Raw genomic sequence first — 26390 nt, forward strand, 5'->3', positions numbered from 1 at the left:
AATGAAAACTCATTCAGCTTTAAGATAATGCATAAATCTCAGTTTCCAAAAATTGACACGTATGGTTTTGTTGTCCTGGGTGGTCCTATATTAGTATTTTAATGCATATTTAACTCAAACACACATACAGCAGTCATTATACTTATTTCACATCATTTTATGTCATGGTGGTACATTTAAAGAAAACCTTAAAAGGGCTTTTAAAATCATTAATGCAAATAAATAGTTTATTTTACAACAGAGAAACCTTCTATAATCTTCATAAGGGACCTTATTTGTCATTCAAAGAGGCTCCAGAGAGCCAATCATCTTCCAGCAATCCTTCAGACTATTCTTCTTTCCCGCCTACAGATTAGTCTCGCCATGGTGTGTGTGTGTGTGACCGGTTGCTGGTTGCTCGCGTTACTGCAGGTGGTGGACTGGCGCAACAACTCTCGGTGTTGCGTGAGAATCTCCCCGGTTTGCCTCTCTGACCATCTGCTACATATATAAGCAGACGTTTCTTGTTCTCTTATTTTCTGCATTTAACATTGAGACAACCACGACTGCCCGCCGAGGTAAAAATTTACCTCAGGCGAATGTGTTTCTTGACAGCAGACATGCACTCTCGTGCCACTATTCAAGTAAATGAATTAATTAGGCGGGAGACAAAGAAAAGCAGGATTTCAGGTAATATCTTGTTGTTATTCTCGTCAAGAGAGCATTGTGTGACAGCATCTTAAGTCTTAAAGCATCGCGAGCACAAGTGAAACGCCGAAAGTCGTTTTGTATCTCTATTGATGGCATTACTAGTAAGAAATAACCTCCTGGTTGATTCAGCACCCGGATGACGCGTTACTGCACGTAACATCTCACATATAGTGATATCTCACCAAATCCTTCGCTTAAGTGAGATTAAACCTTAGGATAGCAGCAGTCCCATACTATTGTTAGCCTATAAATATTCCTGTCAAAGCAGACAGCGCAACAGAAGGACCATCTCTGATTTAAGTGAAAACTTATGGTTAATATCCACATTATGAGTAACATGTTGTGCAATAGGAAGGCTTTAAAGGTCATCCATAGATGACAATAAAAAGATACAAGCTTGCTTTCTATTATAAGTAACATTAGGCTAATCGTTTTGAAACAAAGTAAGTAAATGTAAACTTTATGTAACTTATTGTAGCATATAAATGGTGTGGGCTATTGCATTTCGTCTTTAAGACGATCTCACGTTACACATTAATAATAAACAACCCCAATGCACATGAATTTCTCTCATTTCATACTGACCCCCTGAACCCTTACCTTTACAGCAGACAGATGGAGGAGAGCCGCGAGAAATAACTGTATCAAATAAACAACCAAGTTCATGATTGTAATTCCAGTGGAGTGTTGCGGTGAGTCTCTGGCTCTCAAAACAATTAAGAAAGCGAAGCTGCTGGGTATGAATGAACCGAGTGTGATATCGTGGGTCAAAGTAACACATCCATTCTGCCCTTCAGATCCGAAGCACCTGCGTCGAATCCGCTAAAATTAACTTCTGGACCGCCACCCGCTCCTCCAGAGAAAAAAAAAGGATATAAATAAGAATAACAATAATAATTATAATATAAAGAAAAGTGGAAATCCACACTATCTTGGTCCTCTGCGTAATTTAAAATTAAAATCCACAGTATAACGGAAAGCCGACGTTTAATGAATCTGAATCCAAAACGTCAGAGGCAAAACAAACAAAAAGTTTCGTCCACTTCCAAGCGCAGCCTCCAGTGTGCACGCGCGTCTATAGGGCCAGAGGACGGCTTCTGCGCATATGATTATCATCAAGAGCAAAGGCTTGCTGTAAAGTGATCCAGTGGCAATCCTTGGTTTGACCGCTGCACACGCGTCCGTTTTTTCCTCGTCTTATTTCCGTGACTGTTTTGGCTCGCGCTGGTTCGTACTGCCGTGGATGTTAACACGCGTACGGGAAGGTCTTATCACTTTTGCGCTCGCTCAGTCTATCAGCGCTTCTGCCGCTCAGCGCTGCAGGTCTTGAATCTACACAAGGCGGCCTGAGCCTGATTGGCCAGTGGGAGGTGACGTAGATGATGATGCTCTGTGAAGGGTTTGACTCTCCTCGTCAGGACTTATTTTACAATGTGCATGAAGAGACTTTATTTCACTCATTCTAAAGTTGCACTCACGTTAAACAGCTTTGGAATAATATTATTTTTTAATTATCGTCCTTATTTAAACATGATTTAAATTTGTCTATAACAGATATATTTCTGTTTTTCTCGGGTAAAGATCATGCTCTTGATCTTATTGTTAATTTTTTGTTACATTGTAATTTTTTTATACACAAAAATAAGTTCCTAAAAACAATACTTATTTAATACTTTCCTTTTTAAAATTTCGTACAATATTGAATCTCTTGAGCTTATTGATAATAAGAATAATACGTTTCTTAAAGCTTATGATAATCTTTATTCTTAATGATTGAGGCTTTGTAAAGTTTTTTTTCTTTCTTAATTTGTTTGTTATTGTATTTTTTCTTCAATGCAGTGATGTTATTATTCTTGTATTCAATAAAAGTCAGGACTTATTTTATGAAGATATGAAATAACCTACGCATAATTCCCATTGCATGTGGGCTATTCATCTTCATATACAGCACAAAATAGATGTACATTTACAAAATCTTTTGGATTGGATGAAATCCTCAGGATGTCTCAGACAGTCTGCATCTTTTTCCAATTTGAGTCTTTTATTATTAACAATATAAAATATTAAACATGAAGAGCTCAGATGCCAAAGCCTCTAAATGCCATCTGAATTTTCTTCTATAATGAGCATTTCTCGCAAACTGCTGTGTAGGTTCAGTAATTTCACATTTATAGTATTTAATAGGTTATTTTCTTTCAGTTGTTTGCTTTTAAAGTGAAATAACTAAAAATAAACAAGAGATGAGAGAAAAATTACAGATGTAACTATATTTTGGCTAGAATACATTTTAATGCATTTTATTTCGGCTAGAATAAAAGCAGTTCTTATTTTTTTAAATCCATTTTACGGTCAAAATTATGAGCCCCTTTAAACTGTTTTTTTTTTTTCAGATTGCTTACAAAACAAACCATCGATATACAATAAATTGCCTAATTACCCTAACCTGCCTAGTTAACCTAAATAACCTAGTTAAGCCTTTAAATGTCTCTTTAAGCTTTATAGAAGTGTCTTGAAAAATATCTAGTCAAATACTATTTACTGTCACCATGGCAAAGATAAAATTAATCAGTTATTAGAAATGAGTTATTAAAACTATTATGTTTAGAAATTTGTTGAAGAAATCTTTTCTCCGTTAAACAGAAATTGGGGGTTAATTAGGTTAACTAAGAAGGTTAGAGTAATTAGGCAATGTTCAATGTTTAACGATGGTTTGTTCTGTAGAGTATCATAAAATATATAGCTTAAATGGGCTAATCATTTTGACCTTAAAAATGATTTAAAAAAACTTTCTCCAGAAGAAAAAATATTATCAGACATACTGTGAAAATTTCCTTGCTCTGTAAAATATAATTTGGAAAATATATATATAAAAAAAAAAGAAATTCAAAGGGGGGGCTAATAATTCTGACTTTATACAGAGTTGAAGTCAGAATTATAAGCCCCCCTGAATTATTAGTGCCCTTGTTTATTTTTTCCCCCAATTTCTGTTTAACGGAGGGAAGATTGTTTTAACACATTTCTAAACATGATAGTTTTAATAACTCATTTCCAATAACTGATTTATTTTATCTTTGTCATGATGACAGTAAATAATATTTTACTAGATATTTTTCAAGACACTTCTATACAGCTTAAAGTGACATTTAAAGGCTTAACTAGGTTAATTAGGTGAACTAGGCAGGTTAGGGTAATTAGGCGAGTTATTGTATGATAATAGTTTGTTAGTGTATGTAGACTATCAAAACAAAAATTAGCTTAAAGGGGCTAATACTTTTGTCCCAAAAATGTTTTTTTTTTTAATTGAAAACTGCTTTTATTGTAGCCGAAATAAAATAAATAAGACTTTCTCCAGAAGATAACAATATTATCAGACATACTGTGAAAATTTCTTTGCTCTGTTAAAAATCATTTGGGAAATATTTAAAAAAGAAAAAAAAATCAAAGGGGGGAGAATAATTCTGACTTCAACTGTATATATATATATATATGTATATATATCAGTACATATAGGGTTTGGAAATGAATTGGCGACATTTTACTATAAGGTGTCATGCACTAATGCATCTGTCAATAATAAAAATGGTTATAAATATGATGACAAATGTATTGTTCAGTAAATAATATCAACAAACTCATTTTTTATTTTAATTATGTCCAAGTGATTGTGCAGGGAATGTTAAACAACAATACCATGCTTATGAAGGATGTTTAATTGTCATTTCATGTTGACTAATAGTTAACTAGTGCTAACAAGTATCCTATTAAAACATAACAAACAAGACCTTTGGTGTGGGTGAAAGAGTACAGAAACATACACACATACTGCGGTCAGCATTTGAAGGGCATCAAAAACTTTTATCAAAGTTGTGCTAAAACTATTCAACAACACTCATTCTTGTCTTAGGACAGTTTTAAAAATATTGACCACTATATATAGCTCTTTCCTAAGCGATGATTGTAGAGTTACAAAAAACATTGGCTAACTGTAAAGGCGTCACGCTGGAATCTCTGTGATAAACATATAAAATATCTCAATAATATTGACAGACTTCTAAAATTACACATTCATGCTCATGAACAACGCCCAGATTACATGTGAACTCATAAATATCTGTGTAAACATGAAATCGTTTTTCATTTACACACACAAATGTGCCTGTCTGTCATGTCCTCAGCGGTCACAGATACCTGTCCTTGGCAGTCCTGCATATTTGAAACCTGCAGGGAAAGAAAAAAAAATCAATCCCAGAGTACGGGGATGAATGACAATCTGAGCTGATGTTTACTCCCTCGCGGGCATGTAGGAAGTGGCAGGGGGTAAAACTGGGGCTTCCAAGTTCCCATGAGTGCAAGCTGCTGAGAAAATCTAATTCAGTCAGATGGCATACGTGAAGACTCAGGGATGGCGCCCCGGCAGAAAGACGGGAGGTTTAGACAGAGCTTCATTTCCCTTCAAAATCACCATGACCTCTTTCTCACACACACATACACTGTATTTTATACTGTAAAAACGCTTAGAGAGGCTCGACGCTATACCTAAAAAATTTTTTTTTAATTAAGAGGATATCAGGGTTGACCTCATAAACCACCTCAACATTAGCTATGTTTCCATCCAAAAATGCGAATAAACTTTATGCGCAAAACTGTATTATCGCATAAAAGTTGTGCGAATGAAGCATCGTTTCCATCCAACGACTCAAATTGAACAAAATCGTCACTTCCTGATTAACTGGCGCCAAATATCAACAGTAAAAACTGCATTTGCTGCAGTAAGAGAAGCTGCATCAATCTTTTCTAGATGAACGCGCCTCAGAAGACAATCCTGACAAGCAGTGAGCGCGCAGTGGCGTTTAAAGGTGTCAGACGCGGAGCACAGGCGCTCTTGATTCTGGAGGTCATTAATAATATAATAACATTAATACTGAAACGGTAAGGCGTTTTATAATGACCAAAACAACATTTCAGATGTTTTATAATGTGCTCAGCCTGACGTTTTACCCATTTACATACATTTTAAGCATCACATGATCTCTTTTAACAAAATCACATGACCTTTTTTAATGCGCATGCTGGAGTTTGTGCGGTAAAAGTGTTTCCATCGCAGTTTATGCGCATCTTTTCTTATCGAATAAAAAGTTTATCCTACCCAGTTAGGCGCATACGTTTTTTTATGCGCATTTTCAAAATTGATGCGCATCATGACGTTTCCATCAACTGTTTTTTTTTGCAAAATGCGCATAAAATAGGTGGATGGAAACATAGCTACTGTAACACCTACAGTAGGTCATACCTATGTCATTATACAAATTTGTGTTCTTATAAACCACATAAACAAGCACACACACACACACACACACACACTTGTACATATAATTTACGGGGACTGTAGGCTTAATGTATTTTATACTGTAAAAAAACACTTATTAAATGACTTTACACTACCCCAACTCCTAAACCCCTCCCTCACAGGAAACACTTTTGAAGCAGATTTTGAATGTGAAAAAAACCTGTGTAAGTACTACAAGGGCTTATATTATGTCCTCATAAACCACTTTAAGACGTTGTCCTAAAAATATGTAATGAGGCAGCTCAATAATATGCAATAAAAGCCATGTTTTCTATCTTAAAAGGTGTTTTTGTCCTAACCACCTCCAACTCATTTATTCATTCATTTTCTTGTCGGCTTAGTCCCTTTATTAATCCGGGGTTGCCACAGCGGAATGAACCGCCAACTTGTCCAGCAAGTTTTTACACAGCAGATGCCCTTCTAGCTACAACCCATCTCTTGGGAACATCCACACACACATATACACTACGGACAATTTAGCCTACCCAATTCCCCTGTACCGCATGTCTTTGGACTGTGGGGGAAACCGGAGCACCCGGAGGAAACCCACGCGAAGGCAGGGAGAACATGCAAACTCCACACAGAAACGCCAACTGAGCCGAGGTTCGACCCAGCGACCTTCTTGCTGTGAGGCAACAGCACTACCTACTGCACCACTGCCTCGCCACCTATGACAATGATCAGCCTCAGGTACTGATTATGTGCTGTATTCAGTGTTAATTGCTACCAATGTGAGTTTAAATACAATTTTTATGTAAGATGCATTGCCATACAGCTGAAAGCAGCAGCAGATAGTTCACCTTAGATCTTGAATGTAAGTTGACAAGCAGAAAATGTAAGTGATTCAGTGCGAACCACCTAAGCAGTCACCCAGTAGCCTATTAATAATGGTTTAATATGTATTAATTTTTTTTTTCTCATAACCATCTCCAACTGCAATGTGCAAAATTCCTATTTTAGAAATGCTTTCTATTTCTACAATGTCACCGCTGAACAACAGCATAAACTACTATGACAATGATTAACCTCAGGTACTGATTATGTGCTTTATTCAGTGTTAATTGCTACCAATGTGACTTTAAATACCATTTTATGTAGCATGTATTGCCATACAACTGAAAGCAGCAGCAGATAGTTCACTTCAGATCTTGAATATAAGTTGACTAGCAGAAGATATGAGTGATTCAGTGTTAAACCAACAACAGCAGTCACCCAGTAGCCTATTAATAATGGTTTAATATGTACTAACTTGTTTTTCTCGTAACCATCTTTAACTGTAATGTGCAAAATTCCTATTTTAGAAATGCTTTCTATTTCTACAATGTCACCGCTGAACAACAGCATAAACTACTATGACAGTGATTAAACTCAGGTACTGATTATGTGCTTTACTCAGTGTTAATTGCTACCAATGTGACTTTAAATACCATTTTACGTACATAAAACTGAAAGCAGCAGTAGATATTTCACCTTAGATCGTAAAAACAAAATATCAGACAGTTCGAGAATGGAAGTGATTAAGTGCAAACCAACAACAGCAGTCACCCAGTAGCCTGTTATTAATGGTTTAATATGCATTATTTTGCTTTTCTCATAACCATCTCCAACTGCAATGTGCAAAATTCCTATTTTAGAAATGCTTTCTATTTCTACAATGTCACCGCTGAACAACAGCATAAACTACTATGACAATGATTAACCTCAGGTACTGATTATGTGCTTTATTTAGTGTTAATTGCTACCAATGTGACTTTAAATACCATTTTATGTAGCATGTATTGCCATACAACTGAAAGCAGCAGCAGATAGTTCACTTCAGATCTTGAATATAAGTTGTCTAGCAGAAGATATGAGTGATTCAGTGTAAAACCAACAACAGCAGTCACCCAGTAGCCTATTAATAATGGTTTAATATGTACTAACTTGTTTTTCTCGTAACCATCTTTAACTGTAATGTGCAAAATTCCTATTTTAGAAATGCTTTCTATTTCTACAATGTCACCGCTGAACAACAGCATAAACTACTATGACAATGATCAGCCTCAGGAACTGATTATGTGCTTTACTCAGTGTTAATTGCTACCAATGTGACTTTAAATACCATTTTACGTACATAAAACTGAAAGCAGCAGTAGATATTCCACCTTAGATCGTAAAAACAAAATATCAGACAGTTCGAGAATGGAAGTGATTAAGTGCAAACCAACAACAGCAGTCACCCAGTAGCCTATTATTAATGGTTTAATATGCATTATTTTGCTTTTCTCAAAACCATCTCCAACTGTGATGTGCAAAATTCCTATTTTAGAAATGCTTTCTATTTCTACAATGTCACCGCTGAACAACAGCATAAACTACTATGACAATGATTAACCTCAGGTACTGATTATGTGCTTTACTCAGTGTTAATTGCTACCAATGTGACTTTAAATACCATTTTATGTAGCATGTATTGCCATACAACTGAAAGCAGCAGCAGATAGTTCACTTCAGATCTTGAATATAAGTTGTCTAGCAGAAAATGAAAGTGATTCAGTGCAAAACCAACAACAGCAGTCACCCAGTAGCCTATTAATAATGGTTTAATATGTACTAACTTGTTTTTCTCGTAACCATCTTTAACTGTAATGTGCAAAATTCCTATTTTAGAAATGCTTTCTATTTCTACAATGTCACCGCTGAACAACAGCATAAACTACTATGACAATGATTAACCTCAGGTACTGATTATGTGCTTTATTCAGTGTTAATTGCTACCAATGTGACTTTAAATACCATTTTACGTACATAAAACTGAAAGCAGCAGTAGATATTTCACCTTAGATTGTGAAAATAAAATAACAGTCGGTTTGAGATTGGAAGTGATTAAGTGCAAACCAACAACATCAGTCACTCAGTAGCCTGTTATTAATGGTTTAATATGTATTAATGCCTTTACTATTTCGTTAGGAGTGCAGTGACTGGTATTTTAACGTACTATGGTGTTGCATCGTGTTTGGTGCAGAGAGACAAATTGCTTGTCACTGGAATCTTCACGTAATGTTAGAACTAGGTCAGAGCCATGTCATTACACAATTTTGTGTCCTCATAAACCACATAAGTACACACACAAAGAGAAAAGAATCATTCCCCATGTTCCCTGACACAGAGACGGGTCACGGCCTTTTCTCCCACTGCGCTGCAATTCAGGCACTTTACCCTGTTACTATGGTTACCAGCCACCACTTCAAATCTCCTTCTCTTTATACCCCGTCCTCATCCTCGCTAACTTTACCCCTCAAGTGACAGGCGCGTTTCTCACCGTGGAACTTTTAGGGTAGTTGAAAACATGTGTTAAACTTGTACAAAAGATGTGTGATTTGGCACAATAACAGCGCTGGGTATTCATTGATTAAAGTCAACCTGAAGCAAAACAGATTTCGTATAATGAATTAGCTTTTAGTAAAACTTTAAAGGCACAGTTCACCCTCAAGAAAATGTCAGGATCTACTCACTTGTTCTTGTTACTTTCATCTGTTGAACACAAAAGAAGACATTTTGAAGAATGCTGGTGCTCATTGACTTCCATAGAATTTTTTACACCGATTATTGAAGTCAAGGAGTGCAAGCATTCTTCTAAATATCTTCTTTTAGTGTTCAACAGAAGAAGAAAATTCATAATGGTTTAAAATCCATACACAAAGGAGGAGTAAAGCCATTTTATGTGTGAACTATCCCTTTAATTGTTTGAGGGGGGTTATTGACTCATCTAAAGAGTGATCCCCCTGCTGAAAAATCCAGCTTAAACCAGCCTAGGCTGGTTGGCTGGTTTTAGCTGGTCGACCAGGCTGGTTTTAGAGGGGTTTTGGCCACTTCCAGGCTGGTTTCCAGCCATTTCCAGCCTGGTCTTAGCTGGTCAGGCTGGAAAATGACCAGCCAAATCCAGCTAAAACCAGCTTGACCAGCCTGGTTTAAGCTGGATATAGCTGGTTTTGACTGGACTCCCAGCTTGGCTAGGCTGGTCAAGCTGGTTTTAGCTGGTCATCTCCCAGCCTGACCAGCTAAGACCAGGCTGGAAATGGCTGGAAACCAGCCTGGAAATGGCCAAAACCCCTCTAAAACCAGCCTGGTTGACCAGCTAAAACCAGCCAACCAGCTTAGGCTGGTTTAAGCTGGATTTTTCAGCAGGGCCAACAAAAAACAATATGCTTCCAATGTGTTGGATGATGTTTGTTTGTTTTTTGAAGTCATGCTTTGAGAAAAGTGAAAAGGCTTGTGCTTGTGTATCATTTGTGAGCAGAGCGGGTTCATTCTACATTGTCCATTGATTTGGTTTCACCCATAGAGGGCACTGTGTAGACAAGAAAATGTCAAAATGTATTTGATAATAGACATTAATAAAAGTGTTTAATAATAAGAGCAAATAGGAGATATTCTAAATCTTTATGTTAAATGATCTTGATGTGCCTCATGGTAAAAATAATCACCTGAATGATTTCCCAATCTAATGTTTGAATTAAAGTATTGGTTTTATCTGTACTGAATTCGCAGTTATGGCTAGATATATTTCCACAGTAGTTTAAACTCGGTTAAAGTGTACAGAATCTGTTTAAAGTCACTCCAGATTAGTTTGGATTAAGGTTGCGTCTTTAACTGTGCCGTTCAAGGACGTTAATCTTACTGTCCTTAAACCACTGCTTAGTTTGGTGGTGTGATTCCACCAAACCAAAATGTTTTAAGAAAGCTTTTTCTCCCAGTCCCCATTAAAAGTATTCAGTCTTTTAATTTCACCAGTGTTGGTTGTTACTGTTTACAATTTACTGTAAATAAATTACTTATCTACTGAAAAAGCAACTATAAGGGAATACTTTAAATTTTTAGGGACATTTAATTAATATACTTGTGTTAAAAGCTGAAAATAAATTAATTCAACACTATAAATGAATTCAGATAAGCAGAATAATTATATGCTTTTTAAAAAGAATGATTTAATTTTCAAAATAATTATATTTTAAGAAAGACGGTTACATTTCATGTAGACTGCACATGCTTAAAAATATTAAGAAATAAAAAGAAAGTCGGAAATTAAATGAATAAATTATATATATTCATTCATTCATTTATTTTCTTTTCGGCTTAGTCCCTTTAGGAAACTAGGGTTGCCTCAGCGGAATGAACTGCCAATTTATCCAGCATATGTTTTACACAGCGGATGCCCTTCCAGCTGCGACACATTACTCGGAAAAATCCATACACACTCATACGCTAGGGACAATTTAGCTTACTCAATTCCCCTGTAGCGCATGTTTTTGGACTTGTGGACACAAACACAGGGAGAACATGCAAACTCTACACAGAAACGCCAACTGACCCTGATATATATTATTATTATTATTATTTTAGAACTTTTAAATATTACTTTTTTATAATAAAATTAAAAGGCCATGTTGAAGAATGTTTAATTTATATTGCCTAGAGATTTATACAGATTTAATTTATTAAATAGATTATTAAGTAATTAAGTATTTAAAATAAAATTTTAATTATGCAGTAATTCATTCATTCATTTTCTTGTCGGCTTAGTCCCTTTATTAATCTGGGGTCGCCACAGCGGAATGAACCGCCAACTTATCCAGCAAGTTTTCCCACTGCCTCGACTATGCAGTAATTAATTATGTAATTAGTAACTGATTACATAAATAAAGTAACTTACTCAAAACTGGATGGCAGAAAATGAGCTTTTCCCCCTTTAAAGCCTTCATAGGAGCCTTTTGGATCAGTTTCCTACATGTTTCCATAGTCCATTTCATTTCATGAGGTGTGTTCTGTAGACATGTTCTCCTAATTTTTAATTCTTGTGGAAATATTAGTAATTTCGGTCACACTTTACAGTATGGTTTCATTAGTTAACATGAATTAATGTACTGACTGACATGAACTAAGAATGAACAATATTTACACACCATTTATTAATCATAATTCAACGTTTACTAATGCATCATTAAAATCCAAAGTCATTCTTGTTAACATTAGTTAATGCTTTGTGAGTTAACAAACTAACGTTATTTTCATTAACTAATGAATAAATGCTTGTAGAGTTCATAGTTTGCTCATGCAGAAGATACATCAACTAATGGAAACATATAGTAAAGTGTTACCGAAATTTCTAGTAAAATTCTTAAACAATTACAACAAACAACTTAATGTCATTTACTTTATTTCAGCCGTAAAGTGTCATTGCTTGTCCTCATTACTCTCTGTTCACAGAATAAAAGAAAAGAAATGAAGCCATAAGCAGGGGACTTTTACACACAAATGCTGCTGTTTTGGGGGGTTATTTTACTTCTGAAATGAACACTGCAGAGTTTATAAAGTTGTTATTGTTAAAAGCAATGGACATATTTATTTGCTAACGTAAGCTTTTGTTTGTTAACTTTACTTAACATTAGAAAGCCATTAACATTTTATTTTCCAACATGCATTAAATGATTAAAATCAAAAGATATCTAAAAGTATTACCACTCCATGATGCGAGTTAACATGAACACAAATGAGTAAAGATTCCAACACATATTTAGTTTAATTGGACAGTTCATGCAAAATTATACATTCTGTCATAACCTACTCTTAATTCCTCCAAATCTGTCTTTCTTTCTTCCTTCTGATGAATACAAAATGTATTCTGAAGTAAGCTAGATACCTGTAACCATTGAACTCAATTAGTTTTTCCTACAGAACCATGAAAGTCAATGGTTACAGGTTCTTAGCTTTCTCCAAAATATCTTCATTAGCGTTCAACAGAAGAAAGAATCTCATCAATGTTTGAAACCACATGAGGCTGAGTTAATAGCTAGCTGTTTTTCATTTTGGGGTGAACTATCCTTTTAAATAATAATACTTTATTGTGAAATGATCACCATTTTTTACTGTGGTGTGCGTGTGTATCTGTCTTAAGTGCACTGAGATCTTCACTCCATCAAGGTCTGTCCCCCAGGTTTATCTGTCACCTTGTCCACTAGTCTAACTCTGAGTGTATTATTATGTCTGTGTAAAAGGCCCCTGATAGTTTGTTACTCGAAGCGGAGGCCACACTTACTGTAGATAATTCACACCATGAGTATCTCCAAGCTTTCCTCTCACAGCTGCACATAAAAATCCAACCTGTAAAATATTGTGCCTGGCAGACATCCAAACCTGTGCACTGGATGCACCCAATGCACCATCTCCTGATCCTGCCGAACTGAGGTTAACCAATGCTTTAAAGGTCCCGTGAAATTCAAATACAACTTTTAGATGTTAGTTTCAAGGATATTTATTGTCTAGTGTGCTCCAAAACAGTGACAAAATTCAGGTTTAGAAAATATAAAACCAATATAAACATATAGGGCTCTATTTTGACGGTCCATGCGCAGAGCGCAAAACGCAGGGCGCAAACGCTTTCAGGGCGTGTCAGAACGCGTTTTTGCTAATTTAAGGACGGGAAATCTGCCTTGCGCCGTGGTGCATGGGCTAAAAGGGTTGAGTTTATTTTCTTAATGAGTTATAGGTGTGTTTTGAGAATAAACCAATCAGAGTCTCATCTCCCATTCCCTTTAAGAGTCAGCTGCGTCGCGCCAAGAGCACATTCGCTATTTACAGGACGCAAAGTAAGTCTAAGTGGAAAAAATGAGCATTTCACAAGCAAACAGTAAACAGCTTTTAACAGAAAACTGTTAAACAGAGCATCTACTGCGTGAGAATGAGAGATAATGGATTACTTTCACTTTCGCTCTTGGATAGGGAAACCTTTAGCACAGACATCAATTAGTCTATAAATAATTAATTTCATTTGTTAAGCGCAAAGATTTGTTTCAAAACTGTTTCTAAATTCAGTTCTAATTTCCAGCAAACGAATAAATAATCAATAATGACCAAGTGTGGTCAAAATACTGAGTTATTTCCAAATACACCTGCCATGCCCCATATGGTCTAAAACCTGACAGCTGGGCAAATCTAAGCTTGTTTTAATAAAACAAATATAAATATGTATATAATAAATAATACTGCTAATAATAATAACATTATACAAAAGCAAATTGTTATGAATGAACTGAAAAAGCCTCCCGAGATGAAGAAGACATAAAAGCAGTGATTTTTCATATTTATAGGCTAGAAAATAATGTTTTGTAATATTTTAATCCTTTATATTTATATCCTATATCTATTCTTATTATATCCTATATATATATATCCTTAATATTTACATTTTTTCATATGTAAAGATATTTGCCTATTGCTCTCTTGTGTGTATTAAGCAGTGTGTAAGCGAGTCGCAACTCTGCGCTGGAGTTTAGACCGGGTTTGTTTTGGTCTAATAAAAAATCTATTATAGTTTCTCAAAATAGCAACGCGCCAGCGGTCCGCCTCAGAACCCCTTCCTTTTTACACCAGAACGCCTATATGCGCACAAATGAGCGCTAATGCATTTGCTATTTAAACAGCGTAGCGCAACGCCTTAAAACGACTCTTGCGCCAAGCTGAAACTACCAAAGGACTATTGCGCCGCGTCTTGCGCCACACTGCGCCGGGTGTATGATAGGGCCCATAAAGTTTGTCACTTGGTCTAAATGGATCAAGGATTTTTTTCACGTCACCTCATACTTTAGTTTTACATAAAACTTGACCAATCAAATGCTCTCTAGTATCTGGCATGCCCCGCCCCCTTCAAGAAACTTCTCATTTGATGTGCTTGAGCTCAACTTCTCTTGCTGGCAAAGCTGTTAAAAAAAAAAAAAAAAAAAAAAAACATTGGCTGGTTTTTTTAAAGGGGAGGAGCTACTCTATGCCCCACCCTTTCTTCATGTTTCAGTTGAGATCATACCTGCCAACACTACCATTTTTCCTGGGAGTCTCCTGTATTTCAGACCCATCTCCCGCCACCCTCCCGTTTTGTTATTTCTGCTGGAAAACTCATGTAATTACAAAATAAATACATGAATAAAAAGTCAGCATCATATTACCAATAGTAAACTCACACCCTTGATCTGATGGAGAAGACCATGGTGAACAATGCAAATTTACCATTTGTTGGTGCACAGAAGTGTTTTTGGTTACTTTTCTGAATTTTTTTTTTTTTAATGACAGGACCCTTTCTTTTGGAGTAGGAGAGAGCTCCAGGATTTCCTCTAAAATGTTTTAATTTGTGTTCTGACTGAAGTTCTCATGGGATTCACACCACATGAGGGTGAGTAATTAATACCATCATTTAACATTTTTTTGCGTGAACTAACCCTTTAGCTATCAACCAACCCACACAAACCCTGCTCCTTAATCCTAAAGGCCAGTCAGAGTTCTTTAAGACGTCTCACATGCTTTCTGTGAAAATATTTAGTCTGGGCCCCATGTCCAAGGGAGTCACAATGATAACATGAGCTGCTGCAGATCAAGACAGAGCTTGCTAGCGCATTGCATAATAACACTGAGAGCTACACTGAGGATGACAGGGTCGGCGAGGAACTGAGGGATGCTGGATTGGGGAAGTTCCTTAAATGACGTGAACAGGGAGACGTGGTGAACTCCTGCTGCGGCATTCCTCATCGAGATTTAATTGAAGAACAACATGCAGGTTCATCCACAGTGTTTAAGCCTCCCTAGCTTTTGCTTAAGAACATTTAAACATAACAGAGAAACCTAATGAGTCCCGTCAGCATCAACCCCCACACTAAACACACGCACAGGCCTGCTTGAATACATTGTTGAGATGCAGATGTTGCATGAATACACAGATGTAACACACACGCACTCAAAAAATTATGTTTGCTGTTTGTTGAAACTGCTTAATTAAAATGAGTTGAAACAACACAATTCTTGTGCTCTGGTTTCCACCACAGTACAAAGACATGCGCTAAGTGAATCGGGTAAACTACACTAGCCCCTTTCACACAGTGATACCGGTAAATATCTGTAAAATTTCCATAACGACTTTACCGGTATATTCAAAAAAGCGCTGTTCACACAGGCGAGGACGTTACGGAAATTGTCCGGAAAAGAGCATTCACACATCCATTCCAAAATACCGATAAATTCTGACATCATTCACCACAAATGAGCTTTAAACGGCTGCGCTTGTATTTGTAAACATTTGACTAAATTACAAACTCTGTGGATGATCAATATTGTGAACAACTTTCGCAGGATCACTTTCGCATGTCGAGATGTTCATAATATGTGCGTGTGCAGGCGCTCACAGGCTGTTTCACAGGCACACGCAAAGCTTGAAGGTAAACAAACAACGGCTTATCATAAGCATCTCATCGATGATTATTTACACAGTTGGCATTAAGAAGAACATATAAACGTGATCTGACTAACTTCTAGCAGCTAAATGTGTCTGGAAAAATATTCAAAGGCTTTTATTCTCATGAACTGTGCGGACGTAAACGCGTCTGACTGTTGTGATTGGCTAAAGCAGACGTCTCACGTCAGCACGTTCTAGACGTGCACGCGCTTATTACGGCAATCTTCCTTCTGCATTCACACAGCGCAGCATTCCGGCAAATTGCCGGTAATGTTACAACTTCTCTTTCCGGAAAATAGCCAGAACAAATTTACCGGTATTTTCAAAAAGGACCTGTTCACACATACAAGCTTTCCGGAAAATTGCCGGCAATTTTCCGGAAAGGTCTGTATGTGTGAAAGGGGCTATTGGCTATAGTGTATTTGTTTGTGTATGCAAAAGTGTATGGGTGTTTCTAAAAGGTCGCAGATTTCTTCGTTATAAAGACAGTTGATTTGGCATTTTACAAATCCGTCGTTCCAACGAACATTCGCAAACTTGTACGCTTGCAACTACACCTCTGGAGCATAATTAGAAGCAGGGCTGGAGTGGGACTCTTTTTCAGCCCTGGAGTTTCAAGCCTTAGACCGGCCCACCTCAGTTCACCACTGACTATATTAAAATAAGGTCATTTCCAATTCAGTTTCTAATTACACTATCACGTCTTTTTTTGAGAAAACAGCTGTTTTAGAACTTCAAATGTTCTTAACAATAAAAATGAAAAAAAAAATGTTACTCAGACGAGGACCGAACCCGGGTTAGCAGCATTATAACCTAACGTGCTAACCACTGTACCACACTAGCTATACATTGATTGGTGATTTATTTAGTTATCTCATCATTCACCTGCAGGCTGCATCTTGCTCACGAGGTTAAGAGAAAATAGATAAAAAGAGCAGAGCTGCGGTAAAATAATGAATAAGAAGGCTGTGGTCAAGTAAATAAATTATTTTTAAAAAGTGTGACTGCTGAGAGCAACAGATTCTGGAGCTAGTGACACCGGCGCTCGTGGCCAAAAAACGGACCGGCCCACCGGGAACTCTCCCGGTCCTCCCGATTAGCCAATCCGGGCCTGATTAGAAGCATAGTTCCTGGTTGGATCATTCTCACTTATGCCCTTTTCATTTAGAACATTCTAACATTTAAACTTGAAATTATTAAAAAAAAAAAAAAAAAGCGATTTAAGCGAATTAAAGCGATCCCTCCTAGGTGCAATTTGCTTTTAAAGTATTTTTACAGTTCATTCATTCATTTATTTTCTTGTCGGCTTAGTCCCTTTATAAATTCAGGGTCGCCACAGTGGAATGAACCGCCAACTTATCCAGCAAGTTTATATGCAGCGGATGCCCTTCCAGCCACGACCAATCTCTGGGAAACATCCACACACACACACACACACACACACACACACACTCATACACTACAGACAATTAAGCCTACCCAATTCACCTGTACCGCATGTCTTTGGACTGTGGGGGAAACCAGAGCACCCGGAGGAAACTTACGCGAAGGCAGGGACAATATGCAAACTCCACACAGAAACACCAACTGAGCCGAGGTTCGAATCAGCGACCCAGTGACCTTCTTGCTGTGAGGTGACGGCACTACCTACTGCACCACTGCCTCGCCATTTTTGCAGTTCAGTTTCAGCAATCTTCATATTGACAGTTGCGTTTCCTTCATAGTGCACTTTGAAATTGCTTATGTTATTTTGAACACAGCCGTGACTCACGACGAAAGCTATAGGTGACCTATTATTATTATTTTTTTTTTTAAAGATTTATTTTTGGCAGAGCAGAGCAGCTACAGTTTTGGGAAACACTCATCACCACATCGTTATATTCCCAAACAATGCATCATACTGTGATAGTTCAGCCACAAGTAATGTTGTTGTTTGGGAAACGCACCCCAGTACTGTTCTATTGGAGAAAGAAAACAGCCGATGAAACTCAGACAGTCATAAAATGGCCTCCACAGGTTCCAGACCTGAATATGTAATGTAATGTAATGTAATGTAATGTGTATTTATATAGCGCATTTATTGTGTATGGCCATACACCCAAAGCGCTTTACAATCATGAGGGGGGTCTCTCCACACAACCACCGGTGTGCAGCATCCACTTGGATGATGCGACGGCAGCCACAGGACAACGGCGCCAGTGCGCTCACCACACACCAGCTATTGGTGGAGTGGAGGGACAGTGATAGAGCCAATTCGGTGGAAGGGGATGATTGAGAGGCCATGATCGTAAGGGCCGATACAGGGACTTTGGCCAGGACACCGGGGTTACACCCCTGCTCCTTCACGAGAAGTGCCATGGGATTTTTAATGACCACAGAAAGTCAGGACCTCGGTTTAACATCTCATCCGAAAGACGGCGCCCACTGACAGTTTTAGTGTCCCCTTCACTTTTACTGGGGCATTAGGACTCACGCAGACCACAGGTTGAGCGCCCCCTGCTGGCCTCACTAACACCACTTCCAACAGCAACCTGGTGTTCCCTAGTGGTCTCCCATCCAGGTACTGACCAGGCTCAGCCCTGCTTAGCTTCAGTGAGTAACCGGTCTTGGGCTGCAGGGTGACATGGCTGTGGCTTGTGGAATATTACAAAGGCTGTGTGAGATCACCTGAACAGAAAAAAGATATGACTCTCTAAATCTAAAGATGAACTCTGAAAAGTGCTTAAAAAAAGCCAAATATTAAACAGGACATTATTTCTGAATATACCAGGAAAACTAGACCAAAACAGATCAAGCTCAGCTTGGTGCCAAGGGAAGCCAAATTAAACGAAGACTCTTGCTTGAAGAAGAAATGTTGTGCTGTTTTTGTACATATTTCCTATATTTTCTGTTTGTTTCAATAAACACACTGATTGATTATATATTGTGCAAACATCTTTGGCCAACAAAGCTGGTATAGTGCTTTAATACTTTTGCATAGTAGCTAGGAAGCATTATGCTGTTGAAGTAGGGAACATCGCAGAAAGCTTTTGCTTCTGCTTGTGTGTTTACTGAAGGTGCATTGAGTAGGGATTAAACCAGTGCAAATGTGCTAATGTGTGAACATTTTTGTGTGCAGGATTGGGGAAAACTGCTTAGAAATGTTGGAAAACAAAGATGTGATTCTTGAATCCCGTGGCCAGCCGAGAGATTTGTCGAGTGGTGAGGAGTTGACGCAAGTTCAGGCTGTTGAGAACTCTTCATAGTTCAAGTTGAGCAGCTTTGGAAAAAGTCCTAGACAGAAGTGAGGCGGGAATAAAATCAGGCCCAGATCGGTGAAATGACGGGACTGTTAACGTTTCAGATCCTACTGCACGTGCTGATTTACACTTGTTTAAGAAGGTTGCAAGTTGAGTTGAAACAGGTGAAGTGAAATTGATTTGTTGAAGTAAATATTATGTAGAAATCTTAATATGATAAAAATATTAGGTTTTCTTTATAGAGATTGTTCATTTAATCATTTTCTTGTCGGCTTACTCCCTTTATTAATCCGGGGTCGCCACAGCGGAATGAACCGCCAACTTATCCAGCAAGTTTTTACGCAGCGGATGCCCTTCCAGCCGCAACCCATCTCTGGGAAACATCTAGACACACATTCACACACACACACTCATACACTATGGACAATTTAGCCTACCCAAATCAACTGTACACGTCTTTGGACTGTGGGGGAAACCGGAGCACCTTCTTGCTGTGAGGCGACAGCACTACCTACTGCGCCACTGCCTCGCCCTATAGAGATTGTGAAATTAGAAAACTATCTAAAAACAAGGCATGCGGTACATTGGTAACACTAGTGTCTTTGCTGCACATGTAAGCAAAATAGTTTTTTTTTTGGGACAACTTAATTGTTTTATGTTCAATCCACTTTAAATTTGTAAAAACTAATAAGCTAAATTCAAGTCTTGACATTAAAAACCAGCAAATGCGGGTACATTTCTGCATCTTGCTTATATACACTATGAACAGCAGCTACGCTAATTATTCTCTCTATCCTCTATTTCCACCTGGGAATACTCTTCCACCTGGGGATACTCATCCCGAGGTCCTCAGATTATGCGGAGTCACTGATTGGATCCAAGACCAGCGACGAGATGATCCCAAGGTGTCCATATCCGGGACCAGGCCGTATCCTGAGCTGCTGCTGCGCTGATGGTCGTGGGGAGTGGAGAACATGAGACTGATTCCAGCGACGCTTCAGGGACAGACAAGTCTTCGCTGAGGCCAGCTTCCAGCCTCCACCGTGGTGACTGAAGCTCAGCACAAGGCTTTTGGCCAGCGGAAAAATTAAAATGGTCGTGCCCAGCTGAGTCTGGTTCCCTCAAGGTTTTTTTTCTTCACTCTCCTATCGGTGAAGTTTTTTTTCCCTCTCCGCTGTCGCCACTGCCTCGCATGGTTCAGGATTGGTAGAGCTACGCATCGATGAATTTGCTCTTCAGTGTTTAACTCTCAGTAACGACTTTAAACCACACTGAACTGAGCTAAGCTGAACTTAAACACTAAAAACTGTACTACCCTGATCCAGTTATTATGAACATTTATTTGAAGCTGCTTTGACACAATCTACATTGTAAAAGCGCTATACAAATAAAGCTAAATTGAATTGAATTTCAACTGTGGTGGGTCAGACAGACACTTTTAGACTAGCCACGTTGGCTGGTTGAAGATAATTTTTAAATTGAAGTTTTCTTAAAAAGCAGAGTTCAACAATAAGGATGGCCCGGGTCCAGCACGAGAGATGACTAAAATAACTGTGTTCACGTGAGCAAAAGAAAGCAGATGAATATGAATGAGAGGATGATCATGCGCAGGGTGAGATACAGGGGTCCGTGTACGTTTTGTTCATTTGTTTTCCATTTTCATACGGAATAAAGGAAATGGAGAAAACGGACGTTTTTCCGTTTTTCTTTTGCTCACGAGAAATTGGTGCTGCTCGGAAATGGCTTTCTTTGCTCAGCATCAGGTTCAGCAGCAAGAAGCTTGGCAGTGAACTATGACCTTATTTTAATGACAAATGTCTAAGAATAATGCTAATTTACCTTTTTATTTAATTTATACATACGCAATGAATGTAAGCCTGCTAACTGTGTGTGGTTCAAATGATAGAATATGTAAACTTAGTTTATATATAATTAAATAAAAATAAATAAAAGCCTGCGTGTAAGGCTTTTATTTTGAGGGCGACGTCACAAGCTCAAATTTGGTTGAACAGTTAGAGGAAAGTGGGCGTTTCCGCACCGCCTACATGTGTAAAATGAATTTTAAAGTCGTTTATCCATTTTCCAACCCTAAACCAAAAAACGAAAATCTAAAAATCTTGTTTTTTTGTTTTCTCGTGAGCAAAAGAAAAACGGCCGTTTTCTCCATTACCTTTATTCCATTTGAAAATGGAAAACAAATGAACAAAACGTACACAGACCCACAGGCGATCCTCACTCTCTGACGAGGGTTTCAGTGTCACGTGCACATCTGATGCGATTCTTGTTCACTGATAGTCCTGCTGCTTTCAAGAGCTCCAGATTCTTTTTAAATGTCTATTTGTTAGCAGCAGCAGTTGCTTGTATGGTTTAATCATTTTTCTCTACAATAACATAGCTTTAATATGAGATTAACTCTCCATTTTGTATAGTAGCCTGGACAGACTACTGTGCACAATCCTTTTTTAAATGTCTTTTTTTTTTTGGAGAGAAATTTTGTTGAATAAAAAGTACATGTAAACAGCTTTATAACTTGTTTTGACACATGATTAAAAATAATGGGCTAAGCAGTATTTAATTATTTATCAATTTTTGGTAATACTTAGGGTTAAGCCCTGAAAAGTCTTGTAAAATAAAAACTAATTGTAATGCGACGATAAAACCACAACCCATTTGCTCAAGCTCATTGAGCAAAGGCATACACAACACAGAAAGAGTGAAATGAATGCGGAGGCATGTGGACATAACACAGAATCTAAATCGAGTCATTTTAGCATGCCAAAGTCAAATTTGTGCATACAAAATATATTTTTATTCCAACAACAAAATTGTGGCTAGTAAAAATGGTGAGTGGCTAGTAATTTTGGACAACTACTAGCCACATGGGCTGGTGATTAAAAAGTTAAGGTCAAGCCCTGGCAAAATGTATAGATTAATAGATTTTTTCATGATTAAATTAAGATTAAACACGCCACATTTCACAGCACTTACATTTGGAAAGGGCAAGTGCATTTTTTTAAGAGTGAAACAATATAGTAAGTTGGGGAATTATAATCATACACCTCCCAAAGTTACTAATTAAGAAAATACTTATTTAAAATGAATTGAAACAACACAATTTTGTGAGTTTTTTGGGGGACAACGTAATTATGTTAGGTTCAATCAATTTAATATTGATAAAAACATTAATTTAACTTAATCGATGTGTGTTGGGACAGCATGAAGGGATTGTGTGAAACCCAGCAGTTTTAGACTCCAGTTAAAATGCAGGATCTAACATTACCAAGTTCAGCAAGTGCCCTCTTTGATTTTAAACTAACACCAAGTCATATGTATACAAACACAGTGTCTGTATATGCTATAAAGTGGAGACCTAAACAGAGCAAATGTAATGAAGACACCTAACAGCTGCACCGTTACTTATGTGTGTTACTTATTAGTAATACATTCACATATCACGTGTTCCCTGGTGTACTCCTCTGCAGTATGTTTTCTTAATGGCCACATAAAGCAGCGCAAAATAATTGAGAGCAAATGTGCTTCCTTCGTATGGCTTGAAACGTTTAACCGTGATCGCAGCTTTAGGATAATATGAAATACAACAACAAAAATTAATCATATATATTGCTCTCACGGTGTGGATATTTAATAAATGCTGATTTTATTAAGCTAGGACAGAGCTAATAGCTGGTGGGAGTGATTTAGGTTCATCTCCAACATATGTAACAGAAATCCAAAGGAATTTGGTTCATAAAACTAAAAAAGTCCTGTTGACCCCCTTGTATAAGGTCTAACAGCAGTCATAAATTCAGTACTGTAAGCCAGATCAGGGCAAGTTCCCAGCGGTCCAAGCCAAGAGCGCAGATGCTTTCACTGTATATATCAATTGCACAATGGTGCCCAGACATGCCTCTTCCTTCCTTCCCACCACACCACATGAAAACCACAAAATATTATGCAATTCTGAGTGTGCCTCACACTGGTGAGTGGGCTTGACAAACCACCCGTAAAAAATACACTCTGACACATTTAAACCGACACAGGAACCAGTATCCACATTTGACCAGACACTTTCCTCCAATCACTCCAAATCTCTAGATAAAAACATTGTGCATTTCTGAGTGTGCCTCATACAGGTGAGTGGGCTTCACAAACCACCTGTAGAAACACTCTCTCCGCAAACTTGTATGGAAACCAGTGGTGTTTTGTGAATGAAGGAAATCTGACACGGCAGCTTCATATCAATGGCTAAAGATTGATTTTAATGTGTTTACTGTCTGGAGCTTATTGCTTCACAATGAAAATTTCAAGATGCAAAATTTAAAAAGAACTTTTATTATGTATAAATTTGTGCTAGAACTAACTGAGCATCAGCTTTAATAATTCCTCACACACGCAAAAGAAGGATCACCTCCCAAAAATGTTTACTGTATGTTGGAAAAAAAATCCATTTCAGTGTATTAAAATATATTTTATAATGTGTTCCGGTAAAATATGGATGAAATTTTAATAATCTGTTAGTTACAATTATATATAAAAACGGAGATTTACAATCATAAATGTATTTTAATAAAAGGAATATATCTTATGTGCACAACATCACCAATATACACTCACCGGCTTTATTAGGTACACCTGTCCAACTGCTCGTTACGCAAATTTGTAATCAGCCAATCACATGGCAGCAACTCAATGAACTAAGGCACCTAGACATGGTCAAGACGATCTACTGCAGTTTAAACTGAGCATCAGAATGGGGAAGAAAGGTGATTAAAGTGACTTTGAGTGTGGCATGTTTGTTGGAGCCAGACGGGCTGGTCTGAGTATTTCAGAAACTGCTGATCTACTGGGATTTTCACACACAACCACCTCTAGGGTTTACAGAGAATCATCTGAAAAAGAAAATATCTAGTGAGCGGCAGTTCTGTGGGCGCAAATGCCTTGTTGATGCCATGGCCAGACTGGTGCGAATTGATAGAAAGGCAACAGTAACTCAAATAAGCACTCGTTACAACCGAGGTCGGCAGAAGAGCATCTCTGAACACACAACACGTCCATACTTGAGGCGGATGGGCTACAGCAGCAGAAGACCACACCGGGTGCCGCTCCTGTCAGCTAAGAACAGGAAACTGAGGCTACAATTGGCAGAGGCTCACAATAGAAGATTGTAAAAACGTTGCCTGGTCTGGTGAGTCTACATTTTTCTTGGCACACTTTGTGCACATTAGTACCAATTGAGCATCGTGTCAACGTCACAGCCTACTTGAGTATTGTTGCTGACCATGTCCATCCCTTTATGACCACAGTGTACATCTTCTGATGGCTGTGTACCTAACAAAGAGACTGTTGAGTGTACACAAACGCAAAAGTGCACATTTATAATAAATAAATGAAGCTCATCACAGAAATGTAATAAGTGAAAATGTGTTTCTTTCTCCGTAATTGTTCAAAACAATGTAATATAAACCACAGCACATCAAAACAGGGTTTTTTAAAGTGCATGCAAAACCTTTGGCTCTTCAATCAATCACAGACATGTGACAATTTCTCATTTAGCAAGGTCCTGTTGATATGCTGTCAGTGAACTTTTGCCCGATAACAACAGACCACACAGTTGTGGAATACTATGGACACTATCTAGAAATATGAATTATTTAATCATAATAAAAAAAAAACAGAAGACAAAACAACAGCAGATTCGATAGAGCAGCCCAGACACAACAGGATAACAAATACAAAAGACTATTTCCTCCCTTTACTGTCCCTTTACATTTTCAGCTGTACCTTGATATTGAATTTCATAGTGAAGTGCACTGTAAAGAAATGATTCAGCATTTTACTTTTTTCAAGATGATTTTGTGAATTGAGTCAACAAATATTTTTGTGATGCATTTCATGAACTGACCCCCATGACAAACTAATTGAATAGCCTTGCTGTATAACCTGTGCATGCATGCTTCTGTTTGATTTGTGAAGCTTCTAACAAGAAACAGAAAGAAGTGCAATAACAATAATGTAAAGACTGGACATCAGCAACAAAAAAAGAGGAGGGAAAGGTGTTTTTGCTGTCAGAACAAACTTGCAATTCAATTGTAGGTTGCAGCTTACCAGCTGGCAGCCACTAGTGTAAATAAATGGTACTGAAATGCAGTCAGTAATTTACTGGCTCTACTCTATTCATTATGGTTTTGTAATCCCTCCTGTTATAGTCTCAGAAGAGTTTTAACTGGAGAGTTTACCCCCAAATTGACAACTCTGGCACCATTTACTCACCCTCACAATATAAGGGGTGGTCCACTATGATATCATATTTTAAACTTTAATTCATGTGTAATGTAGCTGTGAGAACATGAACAACATCTTTGAATGTAAGATGCTCAAAGTTCAATGCAAAGCGAGACACTGGCTTTTACAGTGTTAGCTTAGCAAAGCCTACAGCGAACGAACTTTGGGGACTACAAAAAAATTCACCTGGGCTAGAGAGATCACAAGGGCTTACCGTTACGTGCATTTGCCTTGCACATATATCATTTAATTTTAATTATGTTCCAGAGAATTCTAATAAATATATAGCTAGCATTTGACAAAGAACAGCTTCCAGAATCTCTCTCAGTTCATTGCTGGACTCTGCTAAAACTCCTCAACGGAGCAGCTCCAACAAACAGAAGATGTGGATTGTGAGCCACAACCTGTAAGTATTTTCTGTGAAATGCATAGTGTCTAGCGTTAACGGTAGGGGTGTCATGATTTCGATTTTTAATCGAAATCGATCGAAATTTATGCTCAATTTCGATTATCGAATCAAAAAATAGAATTGTTGATGCTGCTACGCCCCCATGTCACGTCAGCTTGGCTTGCCGAG

The 26390-nt window shown here is 37.7% G+C and overlaps 1 protein-coding gene and 1 long non-coding RNA gene across 6 annotated transcripts in view; one reads left to right on the forward strand and one right to left on the reverse strand.

The window, feature by feature from the left end:
- The window catches only part of vegfaa (vascular endothelial growth factor Aa), a 30395-nt gene extending 28393 nt beyond the window's left edge, over positions 1–2002 (reverse strand). For 3 of the 5 annotated variants that reach the window (XR_002455712.2, XM_009292018.5, XM_068213886.2), the window contains exon 1: positions 1291–2002. Coding sequence is in view for 3 of the 5 variants with exons in the window: in XM_009292018.5 (XP_009290293.1) it covers positions 1291–1356 (66 nt within the window). In the remaining 2 variants the exon portion in view is untranslated. 5 annotated transcript variants of the gene reach the window in all.
- Positions 405–22053, forward strand: LOC141378142 (uncharacterized). Its single transcript, XR_012391910.1, has 4 exons — positions 405–669; positions 15140–15239; positions 19411–19695; positions 19837–22053. It is a non-coding gene; the product is annotated as an uncharacterized lncRNA (long non-coding RNA).
- Positions 22054–26390: the final 4337 nt, after the last annotated feature.

Source organism: Danio rerio, chromosome 16 (assembly GCF_049306965.1).
Source record: "Danio rerio strain Tuebingen ecotype United States chromosome 16, GRCz12tu, whole genome shotgun sequence".
Lineage (NCBI taxonomy): Eukaryota > Metazoa > Chordata > Actinopteri > Cypriniformes > Danionidae > Danio > Danio rerio.